General features: G+C 34.1%; 2 protein-coding genes across 2 annotated transcripts in view; both read right to left on the bottom strand.

The window, feature by feature from the left end:
- The window catches only part of LOC148273700 (transmembrane and coiled-coil domain protein 3-like), a 42776-nt gene extending 27304 nt beyond the window's left edge, over window positions 1-15472 (bottom strand). Inside the window, exons 1-3 of the mRNA XM_088238336.1 lie at window positions 15161-15472; window positions 13763-13884; window positions 5314-5468 (exon numbers count right to left, since the gene is read on the bottom strand). Of these exons, the coding sequence (XP_088094462.1) occupies window positions 5314-5468; window positions 13763-13884; window positions 15161-15472 (589 nt within the window). The remainder of the gene's footprint in view (window positions 1-5313; window positions 5469-13762; window positions 13885-15160) is intronic.
- On the bottom strand, window positions 15284-16504 carry LOC148273699 (uncharacterized; the record flags this gene model as incomplete). Its single annotated transcript, XM_088238337.1, has 1 exon — window positions 15284-16504. A coding segment is annotated over one exon (726 nt), but the record flags the coding sequence as incomplete, so codon positions are not given.
- Window positions 16505-22253: the final 5749 nt, after the last annotated feature.

The following is a 22253-nucleotide window of genomic DNA, read 5'->3' as shown; positions in this document are numbered from 1 at the left end:
AAGAGCAAATAATCTTCAGAAGATTGGGTTGGAATAGTTATAATTTGATTGATTAATGTATTTTGTTATTGTATAATTTCTTTAAAATATGTATGTATTTCAAGTAATTAATAATGTGTACAGTACGAGTTTATTAATATTTCATACTCGATTTTTTTTATTTTTAATATTTTTATTTCTAAGCACTCTTTATACCACATATATGTAAATGGCAGAAATGCCGTATATAAATAAATAAATAAATAAATATTTTAATAAAATTCAAAATTAGAAAGCAGTTATCCCAGCAATAAATATTACAATATTAGGAACTCTATTAGATTTAAACATACATTTCATAGTTAATGTTAAGTTATTACAATGGAAAAATACACGTAACAATAGATACAATGTTGCATATTTGTTAGTTGAGTCTTTGAAGCAGTCAGAGCTTAGCCATAGTGTCGAGCGTGCTGAACTCAAATGTATGGTAACAAGTGTCGTGTCCAGAGTGACCGCATGGGCGCTGCGAGGCGCCGCGTACTGCACCCGCGCCGCGCCGCAAAACGCTCGTCACTACGGCCGCGCACAATTTCGATATTTATTCGGGCGGGTGATAAGCAGGCCAAGCAACAAGCGACATATCGCACCTTGGTAATAGAATACAGATTGGTCACTATCTGATAGGAACTGTCCGCGAGGGGGGAACGAAGACATTAATACCGGGTGGGGTAGATACTCGGGCTGTTCTGCAATATCCTCCACTGAAGGAAACAAAATAATCGTCATCATTTCCTCGTCCAATGCGCATTGTAACTCCAATACTCACTCTATCTTAGATTAGATTTATTTATTTATGACAAAATACATCGTTTTTAAATTTACATATTACATTACATTACATATTATTATTTTATTTGTGAGAAATATTCCCAATCAGCAAAAGTGCTGGTATGAGGGGATATAATACATTATGACACAATAGTTTCAATAAAAAGTCGATAAAATACATCACATATCACTCGTCACACGGGCTGTAAGAACTGTTTTATTTAGGTGATTTTTAAGTACGTATATGTTTTGTGTATTATTTAAGTCATTAGAAAGTGAATTGAAGAAATTTATTGCTGTACACACAAAACTGTTTCTTTTTCTGTTAGTCCTAGGTTATTATTATTATGTATAACTTATATAGCACCATTTTCGTAATTTTAATTTTGAAGATGTTTTTTAAATTGACCTAAATTTAAATTTACTGTCTTATATTTCACTTAAAGATTCTTCTCATCGTTTCTTTGAATCCCTTAAAATAAATAAGTGTTTATGTTTTTCCTTTTTTAAAAAAAATGTTATTACTATTTTATTTTATTTTTACATCTGAGCATGTTTTTCATTCTTTATTTCCATTCTTAATTTTTAATTACTCTTACAAATTTTCTTCATTTTTAATATTATTTCCATTTGTAAATACTCACTACAAACTACAAACCTTAAAATATATTTTTTTCACTTAAATTTTAATTTTTAAACAACTTTCATTTATGTTTTCTTTTTCCTTCTCTTTTTTATACTTTCATAATTAACCTTACATATAATTGCTTTTTAATATGGAAACTTCACTGGTCCATTAGAATTAAGTCTAATTGTGTAAAATATTAAACTTTGTAACTGTACTGTATGTTTCCTGAATAAAAGAAAATAAAAATAATACCTCAAGGGCGCTTTACAAAGTGATTATATAAAGATATAAATTTAATTTAGCTTTTTAATTTAAGAAAAATAATGTACTTTGTCACCACATGCTAAGAATTTATTCAAATGATTATGAGAACAAGTGGGTTTTAAGTTTCTTCCGAAACATCACTTCACTCTCACAGTTTCGGATCTCTGCTGGGAGAGCATTCCATGCCGTAGGGCCTGCGACTGCAAATGCGTGTTCGCCAAATTTAGTGTGCTGTTTGATTAGAGGTGTAATAACTTTTCCTTTCGACGTAGATGTAGCTCATCTGAGCGTAAGACATCTGTCAGCTAGTTCATCTGGAATGCAGAGTTCCCTTAGATATTCTGGAGCAGAGTTGTGCAGCTACTTATACATAAGCCAATAGAGTTTGTATTCCACCCTCTGTGGAAAACATAGCCAGTGTAATTCCCGAAGTAGTGGAGTGATATGACTGAACTTAGAGATTCCAAAAATAAGTCTCGCTGCGGCATTCAATACAGACTGTAGGCGAGTCATGTTATTCATTAGTAGACCTAGTTTTTCACAAGTTAAATTATTTGATGCTCTTGTATTTATTTTATGTATATTGCTGATAAAATTTAATTTAATGTTTGTCTTTATTTTTTATTTTTCATCTTAAATATCATCTTTACCTTTTCTGTGTAAATGAATTAATCTAAATAGAGCATTTTTGTTATTCTATATAAATCTGTGGTTCTAGTATATTTATTAAAATTAAATGTTACTTTAAGTGCCTTATTCATTGTTCTTTGTATTGATTCTTGCATTTGTTAAAATTTTTTTTTTTTGGCACCACAACAGGCCAGGAGGCAATTAGGTGGTGAATTACATCACAGAGCACCCAGGCTTGAGAAAAATCACATTTTTAATTTTTGTGTTCTCACCGGGAACCGAACCCGGAACCTTCCGTGCGTGAGTCAAGCGTCTTGACCACTACACCACGGAGGCCGCCATTGCGACCATATTATTGATCCATATACAAAGTGCGGAAGTATGAAAGCATTGTATATCATTAATTTTGTACTTTTATCAAAGACTTCCGTTCTTCTCAGTATTCAAATAATTGGACCCAGTTTTTTTATAACTGCTTTGATATGTTTTGTCCAACCTAATTTGTCACAAACTTTCAAACCCAAGTACTTTACATTTGCCGTGTGTTTAATTTGCTCATCTTTAATTATTAGGTTAAGTTTTATGGGGCGTTTGTTCATTTGCTTTAATATTTGGTCATATTTGTATTTATTGTTAATGAGTTATTTTCTAACCAGTATATAAATTTATTCAGATCCTCATTGATGTCGTTTTACAGTTAGGTTTCATTATCACCACTATACATGAATAGAATATCATCTGTATATTATACGAAATACCTCCTCGATACATTTAAAGGTTTAAAGTTGTCAATATACAATAAATACAATAGGGGGCCTAATATTGACTCCTGAGAGACTCCTATAGTTATAGGAATTCCTTCACTCATATAATTAAGATTCTTTGTCATTGCCTTTCTTCCCTTTATGTTAGCTTTAAGGAATTTACCCTGAAACCTAATCTTAATAGCGAGCATAATAGAGTGTCATTATCGACAGTGTCAAAGGCATAAGTCAATAAAAATTGGAATCACAAATTTACCTTTATCTAATTCATCATTTATGTAATTCATAGCGTCAACTAAATTTGCTGTCATATTACTATTTTTCTGAAAAGCATGTTGGTATGGATCGAAACCTACATTCTTGTTAATAAATTTGACAAATCTAGTATGAAGCACTTTTTCAAAATTTTTGTTGCAGTTTCTAAGCAATTCAATACTCATTGATGGCATCTTGCGATTTTTTCAATGAGAAAACATGCACACGGGTCAAATGTTGAATTGATTCTTTCATACGATGGAGAATATTTCTATGTTGTTAGTTGAAAAAAAAAAAAGGGAAAACAGTGAAAATTGTGCTGGTGAAGGAAATGTCCTGTGATGTGTAAATCCCGAGTCGAAACCGTCTCACATAAATCCACTCTTCGCAAACTCTTACACATATTGTTGCTTCAGTTTGTTTTTGTCCAATGGACCAAAACACAAATCAGCAGAAATAGAGCTAAAGGCAATATAACAACAACAAACCATCACGCCGTTATCTTTGCATACAGACCTCGCTACCTCTACATTCATGCATCTTCTCATGCCCGCGCGCCGATTATTCCGACTTTTGACGTGTCCATCTTCAAGTATTTGTTGGATTTGGTCATGCCATGTCTTTCGGGGTCTTCCTCTATTTCTGCATCCGTCAACATTCGCATTGTAAATATTCTTAGTCGTTTTTTCGCTGTCCATTCGCTCTACATGTCCAAACCACCACAGAGCTCTTTTCTTGATTTTGTCAATAATGCTTGTCTCAGCCTTACATAATGTACGGATCTCAACATTTGTGTATCTATCGTACATAGTTTTACCACACATTTGCCTGAGAGATCGCATTTCGACAGCATTCAGCCTACTTTCATCCTTGTTTTTCCAAGTCCATACTTCGCTCCCATACATCAGAGGAAATATAAGATTTAAAAAACACAACCTGGATTCAACTTATCGGTACATTGAGTAAATGCCATTTGGGTCTCACACACACGACCCTCTCAGCGGTGTTTGTTTTGGCATAAAAAAGTTATATATTTGTACGGTTCATAGTCCATAATGGATGACAAACATGCTGAAACGTTTCACCTGAAATACTGCGATGACCAAAGAAAGCAATGCCATCATTTTCTATAGAATCCAATATCACATTTAATGCAACTCTATCAGTATTGCGCATGAAATCTGGGGCATCGTTCTGCAGTACATTCACATTGTCCCTACCATGAAGAAATGAACTACAAAGAAACGTCACCAATAAAGAGACCTCAGGGCATGGCAACGCCAGTCAGTTAGCCCAACAAGTTCAGTTCAGTCGGTCAGTCCAGCTCGGCGACGTCACACAATTCCAGCATGTAGTTCAAATGCAGTCTCTTCAATCCATCATCGCCGCTACGCTCGCGCTACACAACCAAGTGCTGTATCTTATTCGCCATGTAATAAATACGCATTAAACAGCAACCTCGTGTCTTCTCTGTCAATCTCTAACTGGGGTAGGAGCTCCAACCCTCAACGACCTATTCCTACTTATTCAAGGAGTTTTCCAATCCGTAGTTATTCATTTTTTATTAATAATTAGTAGAAATGTTTTTTTTTTTAAAAATATATTTGGACCTCTGTATTTAGTACCCTTACGCATCATGTACAAGGCTAAGGTACTCGAAAAAAATAGTTATTGTTTATCTTGGAAATGGGATGTTTGATCACTGATTTTGGTAAAACAATGGCGCGTGTTAACTACTTTTAACGACAATGTGAATATCAGTTAAGGATATTCCATCTTTTCTGCATTCTGCTTCAAGATTATGGCGTTGTAAACTGAAAAATGGGCACTGATATAACAGATGTTCGATACTCTTTAAAAAAATATCATCGCATGGACAATAGTCATCATTCCTCAATTTAAACCTATATAGATAACTTCTCGTGTCCGGTAAAATTTTTACTAATTTTAGTAGAATGTTACCTCTGTAGCCAGGCTGGGGCGAGCTGAACTCATCGCTGGAGAGGGCGTAGGAGACATTAGCGCTGTGGAAGCCAGATGGAGAATTGAGGATACCACTGTATTCAGTCAATGATGCGAGGTTTCCTAGGAGTTGCTTCTGCGGTGAGTCTTCCATGCTGGAAAATTGGGAGGTTTTAAATATTTATTTATCAGAAATAAAAATAATAGGTGTAATGATGCATTTGAAACTTGCTTTGCATCAAAATAGTAAGTTCGTAACGAAAAAGATTTTTAAAAAATTGGAGGAGAAAAAGAAGACAGAAAAAGAAGAAGAAGATTGTGGGGGGGGGGGGGTGTTTCTGCCTACCGTAGCGCTGATAATACGAAGCATATTTTTATTTTTTTTTAATTTGGCTTAGTTTAGTTGTCATATCAGTGATCTGACAAATAAAAAAAAATAAGAAAAAACACCGTACCTCATTAAGGCTGTAGTCGGGTAAAACGCACGAAAATTCGGAAATCATATGCACGTTTTTAAAAATTGCGCAATAATAAAAAAATTAAAACTTAAAAGAGATAAAAACAATAATTTTCAAAGGTTTCTACTAAAAAATGTACTTTCATTTCTACTAAAAAATGTACTTATAATTTTTATATAACTAAAATTGTCGGCCTCGTGGTGTAATGTTCAGCGCGTTTGCCTACCATGCAGAGGTCTCGGGTTCGATTCCCGACATGGTTTATATAAAATATTTATCAAAAAGTGTGTTTTTACACTAAAAATATTTAATAGTCCCTGGACTGGTACCCGAAGCGTGAGACTGATCATCTTACCTTCATGTTACAAACATGATCAAGATGTGCTGCGATTGGTGTGCCAATGCAGTGCCCTATGCACCATTAGGTGCGGAAAGGGAATGATGATGATGATGAAAATATAATTACTTTTCGAGCGGCAAATTACGCCATTTAAAATTTAGACTAAACTTTGGTATCTCGATTCTCGTAAATACGTAAATTCTTGTGACATTTTCCTTCATTTCTACGTAAAATTATGCCTTCGGTAATACTTTAGTTGAAACCTTTTTTTATGGAATTATATTCTCCTTTTTTTTAAAGAAGATAATTCTGCTTGTACAATATCTTATTGAGGTTTTTATTACCTTCATGCCTACCCAGCAGGGGCGAATGCTCCTTATAATAGATGACATGCAGCTACCATATTTTTTTGACATCGTAAGTAATGTTTTATAATACTGTAGTATTATTAGGAAAAAACACATCACCAAAAAAATATATTACTTTTCTTGGGTAAGTAAATTATATAATATTCCTTTATTCCATACAGCGACCAGTTGCGCCTCTATTGGCCAAAATTATTACTATTGGATTACACGAGATTACTCTGCTCACTTTAAAATCACTAATTCAAATACGTCTTTAACCTAAAACTTTAGAATCTCGTTCGAAAAATTACACTTGCGATTACAGTAAAATCTTGCAGCTTTCATTAATGCAAATTTAGTCTTTCAATACATTTTCATAAGGGCTAGTATTCTTTAAAATACATCAATTTGACTTACGACAGTCTAAGGGAGGTGAAAATATACGCACTCGTTATGTGTTAGAAAGAGATAACGAATATATTTTGTATGTCTTAACACGGAAGTTACAATAATAAGTAAGTAATTGATCATACTTATGTTTCGGTGGTTTGAAAGTAAATTTGCTTTAAAATAAATAAATATTTTGATATTTTAATCCATAATATAGTATAAATCCTTTAGTGGGTTTTTAAAAAAACTGAATTGTTTTTTTATTGTAATTCGTTTTTGTGCATACGATGACAGTTGAATATTGTAGGTTATTCTTCAGTATCCATTTAAACTTTTAAAATTTAGTTAGGGTTATGATAAAAACGTTACTAGTGTATAGTGTTAAGAATAAATATTTATGAAGAATTATAAAATGTATAATTTATGTCGTTTTGTGAATAATAATGTGATTTAAAGGTCGATGAAACAATGATTCTTATAACGTAATTTATGTTTTGTTTGGTGAACTATCGTACTCGGTAAGGAATACTTTTAAATTATTTGGTTTTTATCTCATTTATTAAGAAATAGTGTTTTATTTCGAGACAAGTTATAATAGTCTGACTTAACCAAAGATGCACCGGTACGCTAATGAATTATCCAGTTTATTAATTACTTTTTCGACACTTGGCTCATAACACGAAATAGCTGCGCGGATGGGTCGTTGCTTTCTAATGACGCAGGCGGGGGTTCGAGTCCATAGGGGGTTCCAATTTTTTTTGCAATAATGTTTTTTTAAATTGTATTTTTGAAATTAAATGTTTGTGCTACATTAGAAAATATTTTAACTGAAACTATTAGCCGCTGGAGCCATTTGTTAGGAAATATTTATTAAATATAAAATAGACTTGCTTTTTATATGCCATACCACCGCTATGGACATTTTATAAGAATTTTCATAGCTTACCAATTTAAAAACTCACCGCTCGCCACTGCTACCCAGTCCCTACCGGCTAGAATAGACATGCCAAAATTAAGTCTAAATTTGAAATGACGTAATCTGTCAGTCGAAAAGTAATTATGTTTTAGTAGTATATTTTTTAATAGAAATACCCATAGAATTAAGAATAGTCCAGAAACCGCATACGCACATCAAACAGAAGGCGACTCAACTACTCATAAATGAGTAGGTTTACGTTTTGACCCATTAGTTTCTTTGTAGACGTCGCTCAGTACGCAACTCCTGATTTGAATTCAACTATGCCGTGTTGTGTCCTTTTAAAGTGTAGAAATACCGCAAGGATCTTAAAGAAACAGGATGCAATCACATCTCATGTGTAATTAGCAAATGAAAGCGTGTGTAACAAATACATTACTTAAAAATTGAATTATTTTTCCATCTGTCAGATTGTCGAAGAAACAAAATGAACATTTCGTTAGTGTTGCCAGGGTAGTAAATTTTTTTACCCTACTTTGCTGATCTAATGAAAATTAGACCTCGGATTAAACAACGCCGTGGGGGACATTTGAATGACATTATCTTTAAAACTTTATATTTTAAGTTAAAAGTTCATGAATTCAATTACTCTTATTAAATAACCCTTCACTTATCCACTCTGTTGTGTCAATCAATATTTCCGTGTTTACAATAAAAATTTAGAGAAATTAACAAATTGCTTTTTTTTTACCTTACATTTGTGTTATGGTTATATTCTTCGCGATCTGGCAATATTACCCGGTGACTTCAAGTATGCGCGCGGCGAAAGTGTGTTTAAGTGGGGGCAAGATTAAACAACTCTGTGGTGGACATTTGACTGACATTATCTTCAAGACATCAAATATTATTTAACATGATATAAAAATATTTGTTTTATGTAAAATAAAATTTGTTTTATATTTTAAGTTCAAAGTTCATTAATTCAATTACTCTTATTAAATGACCCTTTACTTATCTACTCTGTTGTGTCAATTAATATTTCCGCGTGAACAATAACAGTGTAGAGAAATTAACAGATTACTTTTTTTTACCTCACATTTGTGATATGGTTATTTTTTTTCCCGTCGTGCAACATTACGCGGCGACATCGCGAATGCGCGCGGCGAAAGTGGGGCATATTGGGGGAATTATTGGACACAGTCCGATGTATTCAAATATGATTCTACGCTCCTTCTGGACTAGTCTTAATTCCATGGCGCGATGTTTAAAAAACATTCGTTTTAAAATGGCAAAATCGTACGATTTCCTCATTTTTCGTGCGTTTTACCCGACTACAACCTTAAATATAAAAAATATATTTTGCATAAATTACTATATAATGTAACATTCACCGAAAGGTGTTTTTCTTTTGACATTTTAAATATAAACGTATCGATAATGACAAGCGACTTAATTATACTTTACGTGGCTATTTAAGGTAAAAATATGAATAAAGAAATAACCTAATTTTAAATGACATGCCGAGGTCTGCAATGTTATTTATTAGTGGCACTTATAGCTGTAGGTATGCTAATTTTATGTTAATAGCTGTACTCCAGTTGGTTTTAAATCAAAATTATTTCCTTGCTAATATGAAAATATGCAAACAATAGAATGGAAACTAGGGTTGTGGAATCTAAAATAAAGAAAATTATATATGTCGTTCACTATTTAGCCTATGTTTGTGCATCAATATTTCTTCAATTCTAGAAAATCAACAATTTTTTTTGCTGTTTATTTTTACGTACGTACATATATTATTTATTTACATGGAAATATAATTACACTTTAGAAAAATACATCTTAAAATTAAGCTATAAATTTATTTTAATTTATTTTATTTGGGAAATCAACAGTTCTACATACATATTTTTAGTAAACAAACAGATATAGTGTTTAAACTCAGAACTAATAACAGATTTCCACATAGCATACAAAGTTAGTAAAGAAAATATATTACATATCAAATAAATACATGCAATTTATACATTTAAAAATGTTATTTTCATGTACTCAATAATCAAAGATTTTTTAAATACGGACGCTGAAGGAAAAAAAAGAAAGGTAACCCTTTAATATCAATAGTACAATGAACTGTTTACCTTATGCAAATAATCATTTTAAATGTGAAATTTAATGAAATTAAGATAGAAAAAGATGTAGCCGAGTGTTCAACCAATCACATACTAATTTGCCAATAGTTTTATCGAAAAATTGAAAAACACACCACTAAATCCCTTTTTTTTTATGATGACTAAGAGTGAGTAATTTCGTAGAAAGTTTTTTTTTAATTCACAGCTAGGCGGCGTACAGGGTATTTCAAAATGTTAGACTTATTTCTCAACTAACTCAACCAACAACGAAGAACACGGTTCTGTATGTGAAAAAATAGAATCAGAATTCAAGATGCGTGTTTTCCGCTGATGGATAATTTCAGGTAAAAATCCTGAAAAAAAATGGAATGGAGAAAAAACGTGTAAAATTTTAAAATATCAATTAATATAAGTCAAATGTCAAGTTGTTCGAGGAATTTGATATATTAGATATAATGCAATTATATATATCTAGAATAATTATGTTTGTGAAAGCAAATTATTCTACCAAATCCCAAAAGGACCACTCCCACACTACCAGAAGCCAAACTAAAGGATGGGTCATGGGGTTTACTGCAAACTCTGAATTCGGGCAAAGAAATTTCAGGTTTCTGGGCCCCAAAATATTATATATATGTCACCCGAACATTGAAAAACCATGACCGGAATTCAATTAAATAAATTTGTAATAAAATGGTTACTGGATTTAGGTAGAGAAAAATCGGATAAGTAACTATAAAACAAACTAAAATAATAAATAGTATATCTTTATATTTATAATTCCTCTGTACGTGTGATGTCACTGAACTTCTCCTAAACGGCTTAAGCGATTTACGTGCGGTTTTCAGAGAAATATAGATCTTTGCGCTGTGCGTGTTCGTAGATATTAAAATCTTCGATATAATATGTAAAAAAGAAGTAAGGAGCATAAATGTTTTATTCATCGATCTACCAGGGTTGCATTCGAGGAGAATGCATTTACAAAAAAATGGAAATATGTTGTTTTTTTGTGTATTAAAAAAGTTTTTTGTTTAATGTTTACAAACAGCATTCGTTTATTGTGGATCTCAATCAGATCCTTTCATTAAATTACTTATAAATTCAACCCATCTATTTCTATTTACTGGATTTTTATTACTAAAATAATATTAAATTCAACACATTTTTATAAATCGTTTTCCTACATAAGTACACCCCTCTGTTAGTGAGAAGACCGGAGTTTGACGTTTGCAAAAAGAATGCCATATTTGAAAAAAATAGAATATTTTATGTTTTGGAATTCAACTATAAACAAGCTAGGTACCTATATACTTACATTCAATATTTGAATATTAACAATTTTTAGTTTTGGAATTTAATCACAAACAAGTACCTAGGTACCTACTTATCAATGAAAAGTATTTTTCTACGCCAATAGCAGGCTAGCCAACGTTTGGGCAGGACAACGGCTGTCGGGTCGCTAGTAATTGATAAAATATGTTTTTTAGAGTTTAAATTTTATTAGTTAAAGTAATAAATAATACAACCAAAACGCCCTTGAACCTGTAGCAATTGCACAGAAATCTTTAATCCTAGTAATAAAAAAAAAAACATTTCGTTATCCAAGTGACTTGCCCTTCAAAGAATTCAGAGAACTGAATATTATTCAACAGTATATATTGAGAACGGTAGTGGTTACACACGTAAATAGAGACATTTACCCGAGCGTCAACCACGACCATAAGATTCAGCGCCCCAGGGAGTTGAATACAGTCCTTGTTTACAAAAATTTGGACAAACTCAAAATATTGTTGACTATAGTTCTATTTTACATACATAGCTGTATTCTTCATCCGCCTGGGCTCAGGGAAATACGACGATACGCCAGTGCGAAATTGAGTCCACAATTTTGAATGACACTGTGTTTTAAAATTTTGTAAAAAGTATACCGATCCATTTGAAAATAAACTCCATTTGATATCCAAGAAAATGATGTTTTTCACGTTTTGAATAATTAACTATGTAAATGTTATAACGCAATGAGCACCTACGTGATTCCGCGACCTTATTTCCTTAAAAATCTTCATTAGAAATGAAGTTTGCACCTGTTTATGGATAGACGCTCTTATGGAACGTAATCATGAAATAATTTTGATAGAGATTTATGAATAACGGAGGCTGGTTCGGCCCGCTGATTAGAAAACGAAGGTCGCATGTTTTATGAACTATTTGCATAATATAACGTGAAAAATATGCCCATTAAATTTACGTAAGTCGTGTGATCGATAAATACACACTGATTTAATACTTCGAATTTTACAGTTTTTAGATAATTTTATTTTTAAAGGAAAAAAACTGTAGTCCTTAAAATATAGCTTGATTAAAATGACAGCTTTCAAACTAATGTCATTAGTGATGGGAAATTACTGATCACTGATCAAATCGATTTTATCCGTTTTTTCATGCAATCATGAAACTCTGTTTCCGAAAATTGATATAAAAACGCTTAACACAATTATTCACCAAAAAATAAGACATTTATACATGAACAACATTAAATGAATTATATTTTTATTCGATCAATTTGTCCAATCTCAAACGTTTTTGCAAAATGATGTAACCTTGTAAGAACGTCGTTGATAATTAGGCTTTTTTGAGTTTTTTTTTAGTTTAAAATCTGATTTTATATATTAATGTTGATTTATGTGTCAAACATTATGTTGAAAAAATAAATTAACACGCCAGATACGAATGATTTTTCGTGTGTCAATATAAATAACTCCTTTGACGTTATTACAAAGTAATGTCGTCACTTTTTCTGACAACTGTCATTTTAATCATGTTACATTTTAAGGACTATACCTCTGGCGCGCAATGTGTACTAGCTACCCATCACCGGGAAAAAAAAAATTTACGCAGTAATAAATTTACGATGAGAGCAATCATTGAAAGAACCACCTTATAAACAAATATTTAATGTCGATCCTTCCAGAAATCAAGCCCGGGAGCCCAAACATAGTAGGCGAACACGCCAACGAATACACAACGAAATGGACATATTTCCACTTGATTTTTTATCAGGAGTTTTACCCAAAAGAAATCTTCTTCTTCCAAGTCGGTCCCTCAATGCTGAGGATCGAGATCACCGTGAACACTTCAGATTAGTCTGTTCCACTCCAGTCTGTCCTCAGCCCGACGAACCGACTCATCAAATTTTAGCCCCGTAGCCACCTTTATTTGGTCAGTCCATCTATAGGCTTCTCCTACCTTCAACTCGGCCAACATTATTGCCTTTTCTAGTTTGTCTGGCTCACGTCTGGCAATATGTCCAAAGAAAGACAGTATCCTTCTCAAACACACCACTGATGGACGAGTTGTAATATGCAGCTCTTCCAGTATCGATGCATTCGTCCTTCTGGCTGTCCGAGGCACACGCAGCTTCTCCAACACCATATCTCGAATGCATCGATCCTCTTCCTCTCGTATGCACGCATTGTCCACGTTTCAGCCCCATATAGGAAAACGGAGAATACCAGGGCTTCCTTCAACCGCTTTTTTGTGTTTATTGATATACCTCGATCTCGCCAAATCTTCTCCGAACGGTTCATTGCTTGTTTGGCTATTTGAATCCTGCGACCAATCTCAGGTCTGCAACTGCCGTTGTTGGAGATAAGCGAGCCGAGGTACACAAAGTCATCTATCAGTTCAAGGTCTCGCATCTGTCATGTCCTTAGGAGACTGCCAGCTCTGTCTACAACCATTAGCTACCCGAGAGTAGTAATTGAGTGGAAAACGCTCGTCCGAGACTTTGCTTTTATTTCACAAACAGAACTACGTTCGTCCGCTTGGCATAGACAAAATATAAAAATAATAATAATGGTACTTACGATCTGCTCGGTGGCTGCTGGTCAGACTGTGGAGATGGGGCATTGCCCAAGTCCCGGGAATGGCTCTTGGAGTGATGACTCCTTTCGCTGCTATGTTTGGAAGATGTTGAAGATGCTGGTTCCTAGAACGAAAACAAGAAAACATTAAATCTACCCTAAAGTATAAAACCACGGGAGTCACATTTAACGAAATGTTCATAAAAGAAGATTTTGTGATAGTCCGATTTCTAAAACATCGTAACTTTTTAACCAAATGAGATAATTTCAACCTATTAGTAACTTTCAAATAAAATAATTATTCAACAATGTTTGAGTATGTCCAAATGCTTGCAGACTGGCTGGATTTCCTCCCAAAAGTCAACAGATGGAAGAGTTGAGGAAATGTGGATGTTCAAACATGGGCAGAATGGTGAATGTTACACAGTGTGTAAAGTGGCCACTAAAACCAGCTAATGACAGGTCATAAGCCCTGTAAATGCCTAGACTTCCATATTCCCTTCCCAAAAATGTTTTCCCCCTGTTTCAGATTCCCCCACCATCAAGTTGTAATGTAAGTATATCGGTTTATACCAACGGGTCTAGAAACCCTCGATACGTTTATCTACGCATTAAAAGTGTCAAAAATCATGTTCCGCCGAGCAATTTTTCCTTTAATTACGATTTACTTAAATTTTTAATCATTTTGAGGTTGGCACTTTTTTTCTTAAAAGCCTATTCAAAATATAAGAGAGAAATAAGTCAATTTTAAAGTCGAATTAAATTCTGACATAACTGTCAGTTTCCGAACAAGTGGCTAGATGCAAAAAATAATGTCGCTAGATTCTACCCTATTAACATATAAGAGTATCTAGGTGTAAGAAAGTTGCCACAATAAAAACATTATTAGTTATTATATTTTTCCGTCTGTTTTAATATCTTCCGGAGTGTACGTATCGGGACGTTAAAGGAGCCGGCTTTGTAGTCGCTCGGTAGATAAATGCAGACGATTATTAAGCAAATCGTCTTGGCAAGTGTCAAAATTCATTTAAAAATTATGTTCAAGCGAGCATTTTTTGCTTGAATTGGGATTTATTGGAGTTTATAATCGGTTTGAAGTGGGCACTTTCTATCACAGAAGCCTATTTGAAATATAAATGAGAACTATTGGAAATGTTAATGAAGTAAGAAACGCGGACTAATTTTTGCGGTCATTCATTGGTTCGTTTCGATCATATGATGTCGAGCTGTAGGTAGAACATACCGAGGAAGATACAGATAGTACAGAAGTTAAGTATACCGTCTCGATGTGTACATATGAAGATAAAGTTCATAATTGAGGCCCTGGATTCAATTGTGATTAATATATGAAAAGTAAAAATGCATAAACAAAAATAAACAAAATAATAGAAGAAATCTTACCTGATATAATTGTGTGATGGGCAGGGATTCCGTTCTGAGTTCGGCTAGCGCTGGCGACTGACTTCTGCCGATCTCCAACTGCCTCACATTGTTGCCAAGGTGAAGACCGTCTTTCTCTCTCTCCTTCGACCGTTCCTTACTCTGATCTTCCTTGTCTCTCTCCTTGGACCTCTCCTTAGTCTGCTCCGTGTCCCGGTCCTTCCCGGACTCTCTGCTCCTCTCCCTGCCGTCCCCGTCCCGCTTCTTCTTGGTGCTTCCGTCGCTGCGCTCCTTCTCCTTGCTCACCTCCGGGACCCTCTCTCCGCTCTTCATCTTCTTCGATTTGGAGGGAATCTTGGCGGCTTTGAATAACGCTATTTAAATTTAGAATGCGGATGCATTTCAGCAGTCAAACAATCACAAATCGCTCCTAGACGCGAGACAGTTGATTAACATACTCGTATTTTGCGAATGTTACATACAAAATGTAAATTATTATAATTTAAAATAATATTATATCACTAAAGGGTATCACATGCGAAGAGGAAAAATATCTCGGAATCATTTACGCGGGAAAAATAATTAAAATTAGAATTAAGAAACTACAAATAAACTACGCTAAAATGTGTTTAGTACGTTTTACAGCGATTTATTATTAAAGACTCTCATGAAAAGCGTCTTTATTTTTGTAAACGAAGATGAGCGTTGGCACCCGTATTTTTGATCCTCGGTGTCCAGAGAAATACTCGATGAAGACCGCGTTGAAGCAGCGTGGTTTTTGAGGGATTCGTCCGACGATTCCGAATCAGAGTCGTACGTGTAGGCTTTGTTCAAGACCTTGCGCACCGGATCGTAAGTGTAAATGACGCTTTTTCTTTTAGAAGAGAACTTTCTTAGACCGCCATTTTGCCTTTCGCTGTGGCTCCGGGAGATCTTTCTCGGCTCCTTCGCGCCCAGCGCCTTTTCTCTCTCGTTCTTAAGATACTTCCAGCTGGCTATGACCGTTTCTCTGCGCACCAGCTTCCGCTGCTGCGCGCCGCTCGAGTAGTCGAAGCGGCTGTCGGTCTTGGCGCCGATGTACCGGACCGGGGCTCGCGGACAGCCGGCGGGCGAGTGCACGAGATGGCGGGGTGTTTGCGGGTCGACAACTCGGCCGGGCGAACTGACGGGACGGACGTTTCCTGTTTCCTGTCTGTAGCAGTCGGAGTTGACGCTGCTGTGGATGTCGCTGTATGTCGGGCCGGGGCGGGGCTCGAATACGGAGTTTCTCGCCCTGTGGAGCCGGTGTTCTGCTTTATCACTCGGGTAATGGAGGTTCGACTTTGCTGGCTTCGTAGGGGGCACGGATTCCGATGCCTGTCTGTTCTGTAAACAATGAAAAGATAAACATTATTAGTTTTGTCATCGTGTGAGACGTTTTTTTTCACAATTCGCAGTTTATATTGATGATTTATAGGTAAAGTTTTAGCTTCAAATCAGTATAGAAAACGTGGAATATAAAAATTTGTTGCAACAGAGAGGGAAAACATTTTCGAGAATGAAATATAAAAATTTAGGCATTTACAGGGCTTATGATCTGTCATTGGCTGTTTTAAGTGGCCATTTTACACACTGTGTAACATTCACCATCCTGCCTATGTTTAAATATTCACATTTCCTCATTTTTTCCAGCTTTTCTGAAAGCCTCACCCACTTACCCGAATCTGTTTTAAAGGTATTGTGGCCTCTTTTCAGATCCCCACATTGCAAAAAAAAAATCTTTTTTAGCTGTAATAAACGGTTTTTTTTTTCAAAAGATTCGCGTATATTAATTTTTTGAATTTACATTCACCGCTTTCAATGTTCCGATCGCCGTCAGAGCAACCTAAGTACATACAGTCAATTTGTCTTTTTTAAAAAAAAAAATTTACATAAGCATTCTTCTAAACAATTTTTTTAATTTCCGCCAAACTGCAAAAGCAGTTTTTTTGCAGGGATTTCTCTCTTTAAACATTTTGGTAACACAATATAATAATGTTTACATAAAAATATTAAAAATCTTAAATATATAAATAAAATAAAAGTTTAAAAAATTAATAAATACAAGTAAATCAAGTCTTTTTTGATACCGAAATATATAAAAAATATATATATATTTTTTTAAAAGAAATATTTGCGTTCTTATGATTTACCCAAATATTTCATTTTGAGGGCCATTTTCAACGAGTTGTAAATAACTCACTATTAGAAAATGGAATCAAGTTGGGGTAGAGTGGGATTCGAACCACAGACCTTTGGTCCGTGAGTCCGAGACACTAGCCACAGGACCACAACCCGATCATAATAAACAAACACTTTTTTGACACTGTATAAAATTGTTTGGTTTCCCCATTTTTTTATATTTTTTTTACACACTAAATTTAGAATTTAAGAAAAAGATTTTTAAAACCATTTTTACTTTATTTTTATTTGTATCACTATTCTTTATTTCGTCCGGGAGTCTCTTTACTATGCGAGGGAGTACATACGCCCTGGTTCTCTCTGTCACCCTCAATCAAATTTTCCCATTTCTGACGGCGATTGGGTATGTTAGTTCATTAGATTGTTAGTAAACCGGAAGAAACCAGTCCGATCGGGAGAACCAGAACTGTTACCACTCCTCCACCAGCCAAATAATTCAAACCTAGTAGGCCCAAAAAAAGAAAATCATTACTCATAAATTCGCTCTATTCCTAGCACCACCATATTCAAGACGGAAATCTAGCATCAACCTATTTAACTCTTTCATCTGCTGTCTTTTGTGAAGTAAAAGAGCTAAAACCTTATCATGTGGCTGAGATTCATCCAGCCGAACCAATCCCCCTACTAGGCAACGCATGACTAACTGGTGAAAGAAGTATACAAGTGGGAAAATTGTTTTCAGGGACGAGCCAATGACAGAAACTCCAGTTATCCGGCTTAATGAGTGCCAGATTTTGTTGCATTTGAAATGATACAGCGAATTGAAATTACAATTAAAACTTACTAAAACAAGTCCAACAAAGTTAATCGCACAATTACATTAAAATTAAAAACGATTCCTTTTATTTTTTTTATTTCCTGGTGACGATATGGATATTTGGCAATCCGGATGACTGGAGTTAGGGTATACGGATTTCTACAGTATTTCGTATGTATAAAAATAAAATTATATTTAAAATCTTTCTCTATGGCGGCGAAAGCGTTCAGAATAGCAGCCAAGGTAAAATTTTCCACAAACGTAAACAAAAACGTAAAAATAATATTGTGTAAAATCAATAATCTTTGTATAGGACCAATATATTACAACAGAGATGAAAAACATTTCAGAGAAGGGAATATGGAAAGCAAGGCATCTAAAGGGCTTATGACCTGTCATTAGCTGGTTTGAGATGACACATTAGACACTGTGTAACATTCACCATTCTGCCGATGTTTGAACATCTATATTCCTTCAATTCTTCCATCAGTTGATGTTTGATGGTGATATAACCACTTTCGGACAAAGCGACTTTGAGTATTATTCAATTAAAATCTATAACCTACTTCCACTATCTATTAAAACAATTATTAACGAGTAAATGTTTAAAAAGGCTATAAAAAAATGGATAGTGGAGCTAGGTAGAAGTAAAATGGATTGTCTCATTCGCCCATACCAATATTGATTCAACTGCTCCACAAGTGTATAGCTTATGTTAGGTTTTTGTTATTTTCATTGTGTGTTTTGTAATATAAATAATATAGATGTACATAAATACCTTGTTTTTAAAACTGTCTGAATATTTGTTAATTATCTTCGTTTTTTAAGTTGGTCTTCTTAGTTTATTCCCAAATGTAATTTAAAAAAAAGTATATTGTTAAGTGTCCTCGGCACGGGAAACCCCGGTGAGGTCACATTATTTTTTATTATTAATTAAAGTTTGTAAGCAAAAAATATTAATAAATAAATAAATATTTTCAAATTACAACAGGGATGGAGAATACCTTAAATAAGGACATATGGAAGTCTAGGCATTCCCAGGGCTTATGACCTGTCATTGGCTGGTTTAAGTGGCAACCATATTCCCTTTTCCATATTCCATATTCCCTTATTTAAGGTATTCTCCATCCCTGTTGTAATTTGTTAATCTTAATGACTCCCGAGGGGGTGAAATCCAGTCTTTTGTCTACGAACATTTGGACAAACTCAAAGATTGTAATGAAACCAACTGGTCCAAGAAGAAGTTTAAAAATTAAAAAATTGTTTTCAGGCGTTGCCTAGTATGTGAAATAATTCTATTCAGATGAATCTATTCACAACAATAAAGGTTTCAGCTCCTTAACTTCACTAAAATCAACAAATGGAAGAATTAAAGAAACATGGATGTTCAAACATAGGCAAAATGGTGAATGTTACACAGTGTGTAAAGTGGCCACTTAAACCAGCCATTTACTGGTCATAAGCCCTGTAGATGCCTAGACTTCTAAATAACCTTATCTTAAATGTCTTTATTTCCTCAACTCTTCGATCTGTTGACTTTTGTATAGTAAAAGAGCTGGAACCTTTATGTTAAAACATGGGCAGAATGGTGAATGTTACACAGTGTGTAAAGTGGCCACTTAAACCAGCCAATGACAGGTCATAAGCCCTATAAATGCCTAGACTTCCATATTCCCTTATTTAAGGTATTCTCCATCCCTGTTGTAATTTGTTAAATATTTTCAGGTATCAGGCGAATCTCACCCGCATCAATAGAGGTTTCAGCTCTTTAACTTTACAAATTTCCGATTTGTGAAAATACCATATTGTTTGGAAACCATTGTGCACAAACCCGGATAATATGGCAGTTGAATACCTCTGCCTTATTTCATTAAAAGTGATTGACACAGAGTCAACTTAGTAGGTCGATTTAGATAAGGGATGATTCACAGAGATAAAGGGAACTCCCATATGTGGTTAAATTGATAGCATGTACTCTACATGGCTGTCAATTTGATAAGAATTCGATTAAAAATTAGGAAATCACACAAGAGGACTGACACGCTTAATTGCTCCGAAAAACCGATAAAAAATATTTATTTTTTTGTAAAATAATCTAAAATTCCATCGGCGGAAATTTAAAGTGCTGTAAGAATTTTTTTTATATATATATTATATAATATATAAAAAAATGGTTTGCTTTTAATTGAAAAAAATCTCTTATTGTTTTTATGTATATTTCATTTTTACTTTTTATGTTTATTCATTTACATATGTTTTTTTTTCTTTTTAATACTAGTATTTTAACCGTATCTTATTTTAAAAAAAAAATTAAATGGTATATTCTGTAATTTATTTTTGTTCTTCAATTTTTAATTACTAACGATATATTTTCAAATTTGTATTTAAGCTTCAATTTTTATTATTATCGGTATGTTTTCCAATTTATATTTTTGTTTAATTTCTTAATTACTAATTTTATATTTTATAATGTGTATTTGTGGTTCAATTTTTATTATTATCGGTATGTTTTATAATTTATAATAATTGTGTCTCATTTATTTACTATTAATGGCATATTTTCTAATTTATTTTTATGATTCAATTTTTATTATTATTACTTGCATGTTTTCTAATTTATATTTATATTGATTTTTTCTAATGTTATTATTATTCCTTGAATTTATTAAGCATCATTTAATGAAATTAAAAATATAAAAAACACATGAAAAAAATAAGGTCCTTCCTAAACACAGGAATTTCCTAGCTAGTCGGGACCTGAAACAATTAAACTCTGTACATTTTAAAACTGTGAAATACTAAATAAATAAATAAATATTGTACTTGCAGACAATCCTCGGATTTATGGAAACAGAGATACTATATTTTCAGAGTTTTCAGAGTTCCGGCGCCCTCCAACATACCCGCCAGAACAGTTGTTCCAATGCACGAAGGTGCTGGATGTGAGACAAATGTACCTAAAATAAGTACCACACTTCTGGTCGAACAAAGAAGCGAGGTCTCAGCTCCGTACGAGGTTTTCCCAGAGCATGAATTATGTCATACCCAAAACCCGTACGACTTTTGCTCAGAGACATCTCTAATTTATCGCACCGAGAGTGTTCAATATTTTGGTAGAACGTATTCAGTTATCAAAGACAAAAAATATTTTCAAGAAAGGAGTAAAGGACTGGATTTAGTGGGGGGGATTTGAGTAGGAAACTCTTAGTTGATTTTCCGAATGCTTGAGTTTACTATTTACCATATTGATGTGCCATATACAGGATGTTCTTTAAACCCTGTCACATCCGAAATCACGATGATCAGTATGGGCAAGAAGACATATTAGCTTATTTAAAAAACATTTAGAGAAAGATATATTAATTATATTAAACAAAACAAATGGTCGCTTACTTCTGCAGAGGAGAAGCGAGGGGAGCGCGGCCGCGTGTTTTTGGCGTATAAGACTCCCCCTCCCCTCCCCCTTGTCGCTCCTTTGCAGATGTCAGAAACCATTTTCTTTTTTTGATATTATATATTTTTTAATTTTATTCGTCTCAAAAAATTTTTTTCATGTGCCAATAAGTCTTCTTGCTCATACTGATCATCGCGGTTTCTGATGTGACAGGGTTTAATGAACACAGAGGCAGAAGTGTGGTGATTGATACACAGCGTGTAAAGTGGCCGAGTAAACCATATGTGATACAAGTAAATACAGTTTTTGCTACCATTCGTGTTTGCAATATGGTCATGAGGATGAATGACAATATCCGACAAAGGCCCTCCATATAATTTGCCAAACTCACAGTGAAAGGGGCAGTGGGAGAAGTAGAATTAGATTGAATTAAAATCACGGTATATGAAATCGAAAATTTAAAAAGAGTAACTCGTTTATTTACAAAAAAAAACATCGCTTTTTGTACGAATAAAACCGATAGGAAGACGCATGGTGTTTTAAACGGTTTCGGGCACGTGGAGGAATGTACTTTTACTGACTTTTGTAAAGTAAAGGAGCTGAAACCTTTATTGATGTGGGTGAGATTTATCTGGCTGAATCGTTTGTTTAAACATGGGCAGAATGGTTAATGTTAGTGTGTTAAGCGGTAACTTAAACCAGCCAATAGGTAGGTCCTGTAAATGTCTAGACATCCATATTCC

Source organism: Micrasema longulum, unplaced genomic scaffold, assembly GCF_059751315.1.
Source record: "Micrasema longulum isolate JH-2025_06_02 unplaced genomic scaffold, ASM5975131v1 h1tg001867l, whole genome shotgun sequence".
Taxonomy (NCBI): Eukaryota; Metazoa; Arthropoda; class Insecta; order Trichoptera; family Brachycentridae; genus Micrasema; species Micrasema longulum.
This window is presented reverse-complemented; position numbering and strand designations above follow the sequence as displayed.